Below are 14,233 nucleotides of genomic sequence, written 5' to 3' on the forward strand. Positions count from 1 at the left end.
GCAGATGTGTGGCTCGTAAGACACTGCCTACCAAAGCAGCAACCTTGCACCAGATTACCAGCAGTGGCCCTATGGACTTGGTTTGCATGGACTTCCTATCCATTGAGCCGGATTCAAGAGGAACTGCGAATGTTTTGGTGGTTACTGACCATTTCACTCGTTACGCTCAAGCCTTCACCACGAAGGATCAACGTGCCTCGACCGTGGCCAAGGTCCTGGTGGAGAAGTTCTTCGTACACTATGGTTTGCCGGCCCGCATTCATTCCGACCAGGGCCGGGACTTTGAAAGCCGCCTTATCAAGGAGCTCCTAGGAATGTTGGGCATAAAGAAGTCAAGAACGTCCCCTTATCATCCACAAGGTGACCCGCAACCAGAGCGGTTTAACCGGACGCTTCTTTCTATGCTCGGGACCCTCGACCCTGCACAGAAACAGAAGTGGAGCCAGCACGTGAGCTTGCTGGTACATGCGTACAACTGCAGCCGCAATGACGCAACGGGTTATTCTCCCTATTATTTGATGTTTGGCCGTGAGGCAAGGCTTCCAGTTGATGTCTGTTTTGGGACCTCACCAGATGACGAAGATGAAACCACATACCTGCAGTATGTGGACCAGATGAAGGCCGAATTGAAGCATGCTTATCAACTGGCAGTTGAGGCAGCTAACCAAACACACGACAGGAATAAGAGGCGTTACGATGCCAGTGTGAAAAACCAGGTCCTAGAGAAAGGGGACCGAGTACTCATTCGGGCCACCGGACTGACAGGGAAGCATAAACTGAGTGATCGATGGTTTTCAATCCCATATGTTATCATTGAAAAGCTCCCTAACATACCAGTGTACCGGTTAAAGCCTGAGAGCGGGAGATGCATTCTGAAAACGCTTCACCGCGACCATCTCCTTCCTATAGGATGTCTGGTCAGGTTCCCGCTTGATCCAGGAGAGACCAATGTACATCGGCGGCCTGCTACCCGAGCAGCCCCTAGAACGGACACACCAGAGGGTGAAAAGGAGGAAGAGGAAGCACACAACTCTGAAGCGTCAGACTCTGAAGATGAATCTTCTGGGTGCGTTCCTAATTTCCCCAAAAGTGTCTCAGATACACTAAAGCCCCTTGAGCGACAGCTGAGTCGAGCCTTCCCTCAGCACAATGTTCTGGAAAACCAGGACAAAGATCTAGATGAGTCTGACAGTGAGGCTGGCCCACTTGCTGCAGCAGAAGAGGAAATGGATGATGTGCCACAACTAGAGGACCCTGTACGGGTCACCGGATCTGAAGAGGAAGACGTGACAGACGTCCCCACCGAAAGATTATCTGATGGAGCTACAGAAGACCTTTGTTTTCCACGTCCCAAAAGGGAGGTGAAGCCGGTCACTCGACTAACCTACGATGCCCCTGGCCATTCTGTAGACCAGCCAGTGGTCGTCGTACACAGGGGGATGAAGATATCCATCAGCAGAAACTCAAGACAGTTCCCTTTTCATATGCCCTGCCTTTTTCCGAGTCCCCGATATTCCCCTTCCATGACCAAATATAACTGTTTGAACGATTTGTTTTGTTGTGGAAAGTCTGATGAGGACATTCAGACGTTTAGAAGGGGGAGCGTGTAACCCCTGGGTAAATTGCCCAGCGTTATTTGTGCCTATGTTCAAAAACCTCAACATTAGGCAGTCCATTCATAAGCCCACAGGTTAAAAGGGTCTGGTTCACTTTAAGAGATCAGCCTAACTTGATATGTACTGTGTTTTCTCTTTTACTTGACTCTGATTGGTCAGGATGAATGTCCTTCATTTTCTAAGCATGTGATTGGTTGGGGGGCGGGACATGAAGAGAAAATGTGTGTGTGTTTAAGAGTTGGGAGTGAGTTTTGGTGTGTGACTGGGAGAGGAGAAGACGTGAATGAAAACGAAAGCATCACGTTATAAGAATGAACCTTGTGTTTAAATCTTTGAGTGTTTAACGCATATGTATTGACCACTGAAGACTACTTTAAGACTGAATTCAAGACGAGTTCGGTTTGGGGAGACATTACCACAGTAAGCAGACGTTTCGTGCAGTAGTAAACAGCTGCACTGTATTTAGCCTCAAGCTAACGTGGCTAACGTGACGTGAACTATTCAACAACGGCGGACAGTGCGTTCGTTTTGGAAGATAGAGACTGTCTTCAGAGAACCAGATAGCGCACCCTGCGACCGGAAAAGCTGGGTGTTCCTCTGGCATCGTGGGACGTGGTGAGACCATTCGTCTTTTCCTTTGGAACTGTAAAAGAGACTGAACTCTGAACTTTGTATCGTCGAGACTGTGAGTAACCCTTTGCACTTCGGCTCCCGTGAGTGAAGAGGCTTCATCACTCCATTCATAAAACGGCACATCGGTGTCAAACAGGCCTGCAACGTTTCTTCTTTTGTTTGGTTAATTGATTATTGCCGGCTTTTTATTTGTTTTGTTTCTTAAGTGGGCCCACTACTGTACAAGGTACTTTTGAATGTTTGACATTATAATGATATCTCTTCTATAGTGAATAGGAGGTTTACAGTAGGACTGGTGGTCATTTGGTCCATCATTTCATGTGGGGTTTACATTTAAAAGAGTGTGTACATTTAAAAAGGTAGCTGTTTAATTCATATTTCACTGTGTCATTTAAAATACACCTATATTAATTCATAGTACTACTCAAACACAGAGGTAGTTAAAAAGGTATTGGTTTCTATTTCATTTATTATTGAAGGATTTACAGAGGTCTACAGGGTTTGGCCTGTTACAGTGTTTTGCTACCTTTCTGCCAATATAGGTATATATACATATATTTCTTTGCCTAGTTCGCAAAGCAGAGGTTTAGGTTTCAGAACTGTACGGTTATTGTTTACACTGAGGTGTCTTAAGAGACAGATAAGGACGGGGTAACATTTACTGTTTTCTACCTATTAAGGTTTTATTTGAAGTTCAACCCTTGTGAAGGGAACTGTTTGGGTCTTCATTATTCAGATGCTTTATGGTAAATAAATATTCATTTGTTTATACCACTTTGTTGTTCTTTAAAATAGGTGAAACTTTCTGGGGTAAAGGTAGCAGTCACATATGATCAATATTATAAGTTCAAAGTCTGATATTTATGTTAAGTCAGAACTCAGGCGCTGTCTACTAAGGACTTCAGCTCCGAGGCAGCGTTACACCATAATAAACAAATGTCAAATGTTTAATTTGTCTTTTCCGTTCCCATATAGAAATTATACATTTACTTTACATTATATTAATTATTATATATTTAACTGGACCTCGTGCCTACCAAGAAAGTTTGGGTACAGTTGATCCACATTGTCAACAATGTAGTTACACTTGGGACATCTGTTGCTGTCCTCCAGACTCTGACGGATGCACTTGAAGCTGCAGAGAGGGGAGAACAGAGGCATCATGGGTTATTATCACCCTGAAGAGAGGGGAGAACAGAGGCATCATGGGTTATTATCACCCTGAAGAGAGGGGAGAACAGAGGCATCATGGGTTATTATCACCCTGAAGAGAGGGGAGAACAGAGGCATCATGGGTTATTATCACCCTGAAGAGAGGGGAGAACAGAGGCATCATGGGTTATTATCACCCTGAAGAGAGGGGAGAACAGAGGCATCATGGGTTATGATCGCCCACGCGTGGAGGATTTCACAAGAACACTACTTTCCCTATTGTAAACACAGGAGAAACACAGGAGGCTGCTGCACCAGACAATTTCCCCCGCGCTAAAAGCAGTAGCAGCGAGCGATTGAAGCCTTGAATGATTGGGAATGTACCGTCTGGCATATCGTAAAGCACTTTTGTTGAAGGCGCCAACAGAAATGCAGACCATGTATCAACAGATAAAATGTATTATTGTAGGATGATATGAGTTATGTTAGTTGTCAACAGACACAAGGATCAAAGAGCTGTCACCTGTATATCATCATCATATCATATGTTTTACTGTACAACTCTTATCTTGTATATTGCCTGTTTATGCAATTCCATAAATTATATTTCATTCCTCAGCTATGTTACTTTGATGGAGAAGGCAGTTGCCCAGCCTGCATACAGTGAACACATGCTCTCCGACCCAGTCATATCAGGGTCCACGTCAATATGCCGACGGACCGGTATGCCGACGACTCAAACCTAAGCTTAACCTCAGTAAAACACTGGTGAATGCTAACCTGGTTAAATGCTGACCTGCCAACACTGTTGAGTAGCTAACCTGCCGACGCTGGTGAGTAGCTACTAGCTTAGCTCTAGAATGTCTGTGATCTTTCAGATCACAGCCATAGAACGGTCCCTATCCGCGACGGTTAGCAGCTAATCTGCGCGGCACTAAAGTGCTGCGCGTTTCTTGTGTACTCACCCAATAATTTATTCCTCAGCCTGGGAGAAAGATACTTTGTAAAATATCTCCTTATCCACGAGCCAACACGGACGACTCTCCGACCAGGCGAGGGGCCCGGAATGACTGCTGGACTGAATATATCGTAACTTCCTTTGGGAAGCACAAATGTACGCCGGGCACACAATCACGCAGGTGGTGTGATTAGTCACCCCACGTCAATTACAAGCACCTGTCAATTGTGCGCCCCGTACGTTTGTGCTTCCCAAAGGAAGTTACGATATATTCAGTCCAGCAGTCATTCCGGGCCCCTCGCCCGGTCGGAAAGTGGAGATATTTTACAAAGTACACGTTTTCAGCCAGAACTTTCAAATAGATATGACACTACAGGACAATATCTTTCTCCCAGGCATAAGGAATAAATTATTGGGTGAGTACACAAGTAACAAGCAGCACTTTAGTGCCGCGCAGATTAGCTGCTAACCGCCGCGGATAGGGACCGTTCTATGGCTGTGATCTGAAAGATCACAGACATTATAGGGCTACTACTAGTTAACCTGCCGACGGTCATCCTACTCGGACCAATGGACCTGAGGAACAATATGTTCTTCCCATCATATCATTCAGCAAGCAAGACTTCCCAAAGAGCATTGATCAATATCAAACCGAGTAATACAATATTGTATGCTGTGATTTAGTAGGTTGGAAACTAGAAAGCCATAAGTAACAACAGGGACTGCCCATAAGTCCGAAATCTCAATAGTCCTACATCTCATTAGTCTGAATTTGGTTAGGTTTAGGCATAGTTTTACTGAGCTTAGGGTTTGGGTTAGGTTTAGGCATAGTTTTACTGAGGTTAGGTTTAGGTTTAGGCATAGTATTTATCACCAGGTTAACATCACCAGATTCTGACTAATGGGATGTAGGAGCAATGAGATTTCGGACCAATGCCATGGCACCAGTAACAACACCAAATGATGTGGAGCCCTCCACATCGTTATTGTTATAGTTATAACGATAATGATGTTAAACATGTTGAACACATCATTATTTGGTGTGGGTGGCACTTGAGACATTTGACTGGCAGGTAAACAATGTATGCAGTCTGTGTTTAACTTAGTAGGAGGTTTAAATGTGCAGAATTTAAGCAAAAGAAACGCCTCTTTAAAGCCCCAGTAATTCGCTGGGAATCAAAGACATGATAGCAAGTCAAGAGTCACTTACCAGAAACTGTGTCCACACTTTGTCATATGCGCCTCTTCTATCATTTCGAAGCAAATGGGACTGGAAAACAGGATAGAAAACCACGTTATGATAATGTTTCTGACCTTTGATCTTTACACATTTGTAACAAGGGTAGCCTTGGATCATGACAATTTAGACAAGAGATATGATAGCTTAAGTCAGACTCGAACAAAATGCATCTACGATAGTCTTGGTCCAGGAGAGGTCTGCAGCGGGAGCGCACTCCCGCGGGACCTGCAGGACCCGACGAAAATAGTTTTGGCGCGGGCGGAATTTCAATCCCTGCGGGCGGGAACAGGCGGTCAAAATAAAGCCAGCGGACACCGCAAAATCCTGCACTCTCCCGCAATAAACCAGACATAGAGCTTATACACAAGCGTAATTTGGCAGGTTTTTTGGGTTTTAAAAACCCAAGGGCCCCCCCCTAGTGGCGAATTTTTATTTTGTTTTTAATAGGCCTAAATAAAGAAATGCGCCCATATCTACATAAATTCATACTAGTATATTATATATATTTTGTAATTTCCAATATATTAGGGGTCCCAGGGCCCTACTTTCCTAATCTGTGGATTAATCATTGTAGTTTGCGCTTAAATCGTGCAAAGACAACAGACCCGGGCCCCTTTGATCAGGGCCCCCTTGATCTGAAAACCCATGGGGAATAAGGTCTAATTTCGCCACTGAGCTTATATCTATACTTTGGCAAGATGTGAATATGTAGAGAACGTAATTTCTCCTGCTGAGGACAACGCACCCACCTACAGTACGTGGAGTCTCTCTATCGCTCTCCCTCTCTCTCTTTCTCTCATTTGTTCTCACGCTACCCTGTGCGCAGTTTGGTGGCATTGTCACTCACTATTTAACCCATTTAGGCCAAGAATTATTGAATGCTTTAACCAGTGAAAAATAGCAGATATACAAGCTCACAGCGCTGTGAGCTTGTAGATCTGCTATTTTTGGAAAAAGTCGTGAAAATGTGTGCAAATCTTTGAATGTATGTATTTTCAAAGCGAACAGTTGTAACTCAGATTTTGCTTCTGGGTGGTCCCTGGAACTAAACATTTTGAGATGGGTGTCCGTGGCCAAATAAATATCATTTTGGGGGTCCTTCACATGAAAAGGTTTGAGAACCACTGACATAGTAGTCTCTCAAGAACAGACTAACTGAGCTCCAGTTAAGTGAAAAGGACCTTTTCTTTGACGATGGCTAGCCAGATTGCTGACTGACATATTAGAAACATGGGTTTTAAAAAAAAAACCTTAGGATTCAAAAGACACTTACAGAATCGAGTCAAAATTCGAATTTTCAAGATTTTTCGAAAATAGCAGATCTACAAGCTCGCAGCGCGGCACTCGGTGCCGCGCTGCGAGCTTGTATATCTGCTATTTTTCAATAGTTAAAGCATAAAATAATGATACACAATAATGTGTACCCGTTCTATATGTACTGTAACTATTTATATATGTCCCTCCCAACACACTTTCCCTCTGTGGGCAACCCCTCAGTCACAAATGGGGGGTTTTGGCATCAAATGTACGTCCGTTTGCGTGAGAGGCGTGACCCCTGCTCAGAAAAGATATGGGGGGCGGCGGGGGGCGCGCGACCCAGGACTAATTCAACACTGGATCCAAGGCTCCTGTGAGGGTGCACATGAGGGAACCACAATGTGACCCCGCTTTTTTACGTGTCCATGTGGTTTCATTGTGTACCCTCTCTCAGAAGTAGCCGAAAATTGCAACACTAGATATTATTTTTTTAACTGATGAATCTAGGGTTGCAATACCTGCGATAGGGATTCAATGCAAAAACTTTTTTTTTATTCGCTATCTGATTGTATTAAACAACGTCAAACTCCAATAAAAACCAATATTGCGGTTCTATGGAAAGCTTGAAGTATCCTCTTTCTCTCTGCAAAGTGTTTGTTTGAGAAAAATCCACCATAGACATGTTAGGAGCTACTTTCTGTCAAGAAATTCAGTTCAGGTGATTATTTTATAAGTGCTAGAGTTTGGAAGCGCTCGTGGGAAATCAATCAACGGTCCTGTGTACCAGCTGGTTCTAAATATCACATAATGTAGGAGGCAGCGGGACGTTGCATTATAGAAGACGAGCGCTTCCAAAGTTTAACACTTAGGGAAAAAAAAACATGTCTTCTCAGATTTATTGATAGAAAGTAACTCATAACATGTCTACGCTGGGTTTTTATGAAACAAACACTTTGCCGATAGAAAGAGGATACTTCAAGCTTTCTGTACAGCCCCAATGTTGGTGAGTTTGACGTCGTTTAATATAATCAGATAGCAAAAAACTGTTTCGATGCATTGGCTGCCTATGGGAGGTATTGCAACGATAGATTCAACATATTAAAAATCTAGTGTTGCAATTTGCGGCTAGGCTCCTGCGAGGGAACACACAGGGTTCCCACAATGTTTTACCAATTCATTTCCAACACTTTTCCAGAATATTTAACCAATTTCCAGGACTATATAACAATAATTCAGCTCAATAACGAGTCACTTACTCCTATGCACAGTGCCCAAAGACAGGTAGTGTATGCCAGTGGTTCTCAACCTTTTCAGGCCGTGACCCCCAAAATCATATTTGAACTGGGGACCCCGGCACCCTGACGAGCACTAAGAGGTGAGGAATTTTGTATAACACAGTTCTGTTGCGAGGCGTTGCTATTTTCACAATTTCTGCCTCAAATATTTGACAATTTGGCCAATGTTTAATTTGTCATTTCAGAGGTATTAACAAAATCAATAACCAAAGACAATGCATAGCTATTTTTTTCCCCAGGACCTTCCAGGACTCTTTATCAATTCCAAAACGTTTCCAGTACTGGAAAAATATTTTTCTAATTTCAAAATATTTCCAGGAATTTCATGACCGTGGGAACCCTGTACACATGAGGGAACCACAACAACGTGACCCCCTTCCCTTTTTTTACGTGATCTCAACAATCCTCACCAGACAAAGTCGTTGCTTTTATCCTCGTAGGAGTTGAGCAGGCCGTTGTAGAGCGGGGCTTGATGGAGGGCTCTCTTCCTGCTGAGGACCCCGGAGGAGGAGGAGGAGGACGAGGCGGAAGGTCTGCTCAGCGACGCCAGCCCGCCTCTGGAGCTCTGCACGGCGGCCAGGGTGGGCACCGGCGACAAGCCCCCCTGCTGCTGCTCGCCCGCGGCCGCTGCCAACGTCCGAGAGGAGGGCACGACGTTGGCACTACTGCTGTTGTTGTTGTTCCCGTTGCTGGTGCCATTGCTCCCGGTTGCACCAGCAGCGCCGCCGCTGCCACCATTGGAGCTCCCGGTGTTGTTGCTGGTGCTGGGCACAGAGCTGGCACCCTGCTGCAGAGCTGGCACCACCACACATTTAAACTGACCGTTAATTATATTGTCACACACAGATCATTGGGATTCAATTGAGTTTTTTGGCATTGAAAAGATTTCTGTTTGCCATTTAGGCTTCATACGGTAATCACAGACTGCACGGGGCAGATTACTGACATATTTGATGATTTTATCAAAATAAAAATAAAAATAAAATCTTGAAAATAGCAGAACTAGCTTATCTACAACAGGGATCTTCAACAGGGGTCCTCCAAATCTTTGTGTGATAGCTTTTTTTTTTCACCTTTTCTATATTAACCACTTGAACCCTAGCCTCCATATTCTGAGAACTTTAGCCAAAAATAGCAGATCTACAAGCTCACAACGCCTTTCGGCAAAGAGCTTTGATGTAGAGGGGAAAAAGATCAGACTAAGTAGAGAGTGAAAGGTCAAGTTTATAAATTGTTGATGGTTCAAGTGGTTGAATATCTGAAAACACACATTGACATGAATCCAAAATACACTGATGATTGTGCTGTCAAACGATGACACTATATGGAATCTGGGGGTCCCTGCTTTATCTCTCTCTCTCTCAACTAAGGGGTCCTTGGGCTGAAAACGTTGAAGACCCCTGTTGTATACTTTAAAAACATTTCTTGAAAAAAAAAGACAAAAAAATAGCTGATCTACAAGCTGTAATGTAATGTAAGCTTGCAGATCTGCTATTTTTTCCATCATGGACACGATTATTTATGACCATCATGCAAAACAATTGCGATTATCTCAAATAATTGCGATTAGACCAGGGGTCTTCAACAGGGGGTCCTCAGAGTTACTACAGGGGGTCCTCCAAATCTTTGAGTGTTGTATTTTTTTTACATTAACCACTTGAACCGTAGTGTCCATATTCTGAGACATTTAGCCAAAAATAGAAGATCTACAAAGGCGTTGTGAGCTTTGGTCTATTGCGGAAAAAGAGCAGACTAAGTACAGAGTGAAAGGTCAAGTATTGACGGTTCACGTGGTTAAATAGCTGAAAACACAAATTGACATGAATCCAAAATACACTGATGATTGTGCTGTCAAACAATGAAACTATTAACAGGTGTGTGGGGGTCCCTGCTTCATCTCTCTCTCAAATAAGGGGTCCTTCCTTGGCCTGAAAACGTTGAAGACCCCTGGATTAGACGATTATTATGCAATAATAACAGTGACAAACAGGCCTTCCTACCCTGCTGCTGCTGCGACGGCCGGTTACTGGACATGACTCAACAACAGCAGATAGAGTAACACGTTATGTTGTTGCTGTTTGTGTTGTTGTTGTTGTGGTTCAAAGCGCCCGGCGGACCACCGGGGCTCTGTCTGTCTAGTCTGTACTGGACGATGATGATGATAGCTAGCAGGCTAATAATGCGAGCTAGCTGGCTAGTTGATGTGCTAACATCCTCGGGACAAGAAGGGAGGCGACAGCAGGGAGTCCCCCAAACATCCAGGTTTCCTTTGTTTTGTTTTGTTTCGTTTTAAATCGCGTCCCTCTTCGTGTCGCACTGTGAGGCCGGCGCGATGTGTGTTGTTACAACATGACGAGCAGGGAGCAGGACGACATGAATCCCAACTGCGTTGTTGTTCAGGGAGGATTAGCTGGTTGTGTGTTAGCTACTAGCTGGCTAGCTGCTGCTGCTGCTGCACAGAGACTGCTGGGACGAGAGTGCCAAGGTGTCGTCCGTGATGTAACGGGTAAAACCGGAAGCGCTTCGGATTTTTCGCTGTCCACTCGCTCAGAAATCACACCCGTGTGAACTGAGCGGTGGAGGCTGTGTAATGGGGCTAGTCCCAGTTGTCCAACGTCCCAGTTGGGCGACCAGACTGTAAAGCAAGCGATCTTCATCCCATTCATGCGTTTATCATGCGTTTAACGATTGCATTCACCGCGGCTTCGCTCTTTGCGGGCACTCGCGCCTGCGGCGCTCGGGCGCGAAGAGCAGGACCAAGGTCCGCTGGCCTTCGCGCCGCTTGCAATGTCGTGGACAATAATTACAGTCGGAAGTTGGACAACTGGGACATGGACAACTGGGACGTTGGACAACTGGGATTTTCCCTGTTTAATGCTGGGTGAGTGGAGCAGGGGTTGAGATGTATGGTACATGCATTGCTGTGTGTGTGTGTGTGTGTGTGTGTGTGTGTGTGTGTGTGTGTGTGTGTGTGTGTACCCTCTCTCTGGACAATCAGGCTACACATTCTTCAGGCTACACATTCCTCAGGCTACACATTCCTCAGGCTACACATTCCTCAGGCTACATACACGGACGGACACACACACACACACACAGCCACGTATAGGAGCGGTCTACCACCGCTCAAAAGTCTGTTAAAGGGGTATTTCACTTAAAAAAAAAAAAAAAAAAAGGAAAAAAAAAAGGTTTGGTATTAATTGTATTGTCTAAATCAGGCTTTTATGAACACCCTGAACAGATTTTGATTTGCTTGATTCAATATTTAGATATTTGATGTAAATGTTATCAGGCCCATTCTGGTGACTCATAATACCCTCCTAATACGTGAACAGGCCGTGTATTTTTGATAACGTTTTTTTCTTCTTTTTTTCTTTTTTAATGGAGTTTGAAGATACAATGGGTGTGTATATATATTTCTATATCTAAATATTGAATGAAGCAAATTCAAAACTGTTCAGTGTGTTCATAAAAGCCTCGTTAGACGATAAAATGACCAAAAGTTTTTTTTTAAGTGAAATATCCTTTAACTTAAAATGTTATTATACTTATGTTTTCTCTGAAACCTCAATGTAATTGAACGCCGCTTTCAGATCAAAATATGTATTTTTATTATTGTCGAGGGGCACCCCTACCGTGAAACTACAGTACATATTACACTCCAGTTGTTTGTGACCTCACTGTCCTATCCTTGTGTTCCTATCCTTGTGTTTTTTTTTTTCCTGGGGCTTCTCTTCAGTAGTTACCCAGGTGTCCAAATGATGTTCAAGTCTCGTGCGTGCGAAATAGTGTCCTCTAGCGGCTTGGAGTTCAGCTTACCCGGGTGAGTGGAAAAAGTTGTAACATAGAGCCTGAACTGGGTGACCCCATTGCGGCGTTTGCTACTACTACACGACAAGTGAATCTATAACTTTGATTAGATTTTTTCCCCCCCCTCATTCTCCAGATGCGTTTTTTTATTTTTTTATTATTATTATTATAGGCTATATCAAAATCATTGAATGGCTACATTCTTCCACCACAAGACAGAGAACAATGTTATGCATAAAGCATTGGTATGCCAAGCTATATTTGCAGAGAGTGTCTCCTCGGTAACCCGAAAACTCGCCCTAAAACAAACTCAACCCAAACTCGTTTCCCAACGGGTTTTTGATTGATTGATTGAAGAATTTATTAGAAGTTTGCAATAGAAAAAAGTACAGTTTCATGACAGTACAAATCACTGGTACAAGGTCAACTAAAAGGAGATCCTAGAAAGCCGAGGCTTATTTCCACAGGAACCACACTTTAAGTATCTCATATAACATTGAAAGACAGACGGATAGAACATAGTACTTTATCTAGGATAATATCAGTTTCAAAAGCATAACATCAAATACAAAAGGCAGAATACAAAGAAAAAGGGGGGGGGGGGGAGCATGGGGGCTTAGTCTATTTACAAGTCACGGGTAGCTGCTGTCTGAAGGTGACTTTTCATACCAATTTTGAAGGAGGCTAGGGATTTGCTCTCCTTTAGGGCTTGTGGAAGGGCGTTCCACATGTTGATGGTATAGCAGGAGAACGAGTTAGCGCCTTGTTTAGTGTTAAATCTACGCTGATGATGATTAGTGGAGCTGCCTCTGGTGTTATGATCGTGAACATCCTTGACCTTTAAGAAGTAGTTTGTCAGGTACATCATGGGAATCTTGGAGGTGTAGTGTATCTTGTACACCAGGCCCATTGCAAGATGCTGTACTCTGTCAGCTACTTTGAGCCACCCCACGCTTTCGTGGTGACGCTCGAGTGATGATGGTCTGTGGCCTTAAGCTAGTTGCAGAATATACTAAAATCAAATATTTGCTTCTGGGGGTCCCTGGAACAAAATATTTTGTGATGGGGTCCGTGGCCAAATACATATCATTCTGGGGGTCCTTTACATGACAAAGTTTGAGAAACACTGATGGCAACATAATTTTGTTTCAGAATTTCTTTATGATTTAGAAGACATTTGTAGAATGTGCCTATCAGTGGTTAAGGACCCCCAAAATGTGTTTTTGGCCGCGGACCCCCATCTCAAAATATTTTGTTCCACGGATGGACCCCATCGCAAACTTTTTTGTTCCAGGGACCCCCAGAAGCACAGATTTGATTTTAGTCTAATCTGCATCTAGCTTAAGGCCACAGACCCGTTGGGAAACGGGTCTGTTTTAGGGCGAGTTTTCTGGTATTTGTCTCCTCAGTCATGTATTTTTAATTTTTCCTTTGATGACATGGGTTTTGCATCAAACTCTAGCACATACATTACATGGGCAACTGGCGGCCCGGGGGCCACATGCGGCCCCCACCTTCAATTAATGCGGCCCGCAGGTTAATACCAGAATACTGATATAGCCTATTATTGATTTCAGCTGTTACAATTCCAAACATGACCTGCTTTAATTCCGTCAGTAAATATTAGTAGCTTAATGACTAGTATAGTAGTATTAATTTTTTTTTTCTTTCTTATGTCCAATGTATTTGTATTTAGGTTCATAAAGTTAACATGACTATATAACTAAATGCATTTGAAATTAGATAAAATGTTACATTTCAGGATTCCAATTAAAAAACAACAAGCAATAATTCAGGATTCCAATTCAAAAGAAGCAAAAATAGCCGATCTACGAGCTCAAAACGCATCGCAGCGTGATGCGTTTTGAGCTTGTAGATCTGCTATATTTGCTTCTTTTGTATGAGATACTAGATTCTAGAATGACAAAGTAGGACGTAGCAATATGTAATGTGGCCCTCTGGAGTGAAGGTGGAAATAGTGGCCCTCGCCATCATCAAAGTTGCCCACCCCTGCTTCTAGCAGAAGGTATCTACAATGAGTAGGTAACAGACAAGCCAAGAAAAATAGTGTCTTGTCACTCAACCATCCACCTGCAGCTCTGCAAATAAAATCTAATAACCATTAACGTATTCACAGTCACAGTTTATCCCAGTCTACTACTTGGTTTTCCATTTTTACTGTCACTTGAACAAATACAGGCCCTCCATGTAGCCACGCACAACACAGATTTTCCCATGTTTGTGTTTGTGGAAGAAGTTTATATGTATCTTA

At 43.5% G+C, this 14,233-nt stretch overlaps 1 protein-coding gene across 1 annotated transcript in view; it reads right to left on the reverse strand.

Annotated features, from left to right (window-relative positions):
- cop1 (COP1 E3 ubiquitin ligase) overlaps positions 1-10,598 on the reverse strand; it is a 43,659-nt gene extending 33,061 nt beyond the window's left edge. The window contains exons 1-4 of the mRNA XM_080726919.1: positions 10,152-10,598; positions 8,562-8,946; positions 5,570-5,629; positions 3,287-3,384 (exon numbers count right to left, since the gene is read on the reverse strand). Coding sequence (XP_080583045.1) covers positions 3,287-3,384; positions 5,570-5,629; positions 8,562-8,946; positions 10,152-10,185 — 577 coding nt within the window. The 5' untranslated portion in view covers positions 10,186-10,598. The remainder of the gene's footprint in view (positions 1-3,286; positions 3,385-5,569; positions 5,630-8,561; positions 8,947-10,151) is intronic.
- Positions 10,599-14,233: the final 3,635 nt, after the last annotated feature.

Source organism: Nannobrachium achirus (assembly GCF_963921795.1).
Source record: "Nannobrachium achirus genome assembly, chromosome: 5".
Classification (NCBI taxonomy): Eukaryota; Metazoa; Chordata; class Actinopteri; order Myctophiformes; family Myctophidae; genus Nannobrachium; species Nannobrachium achirus.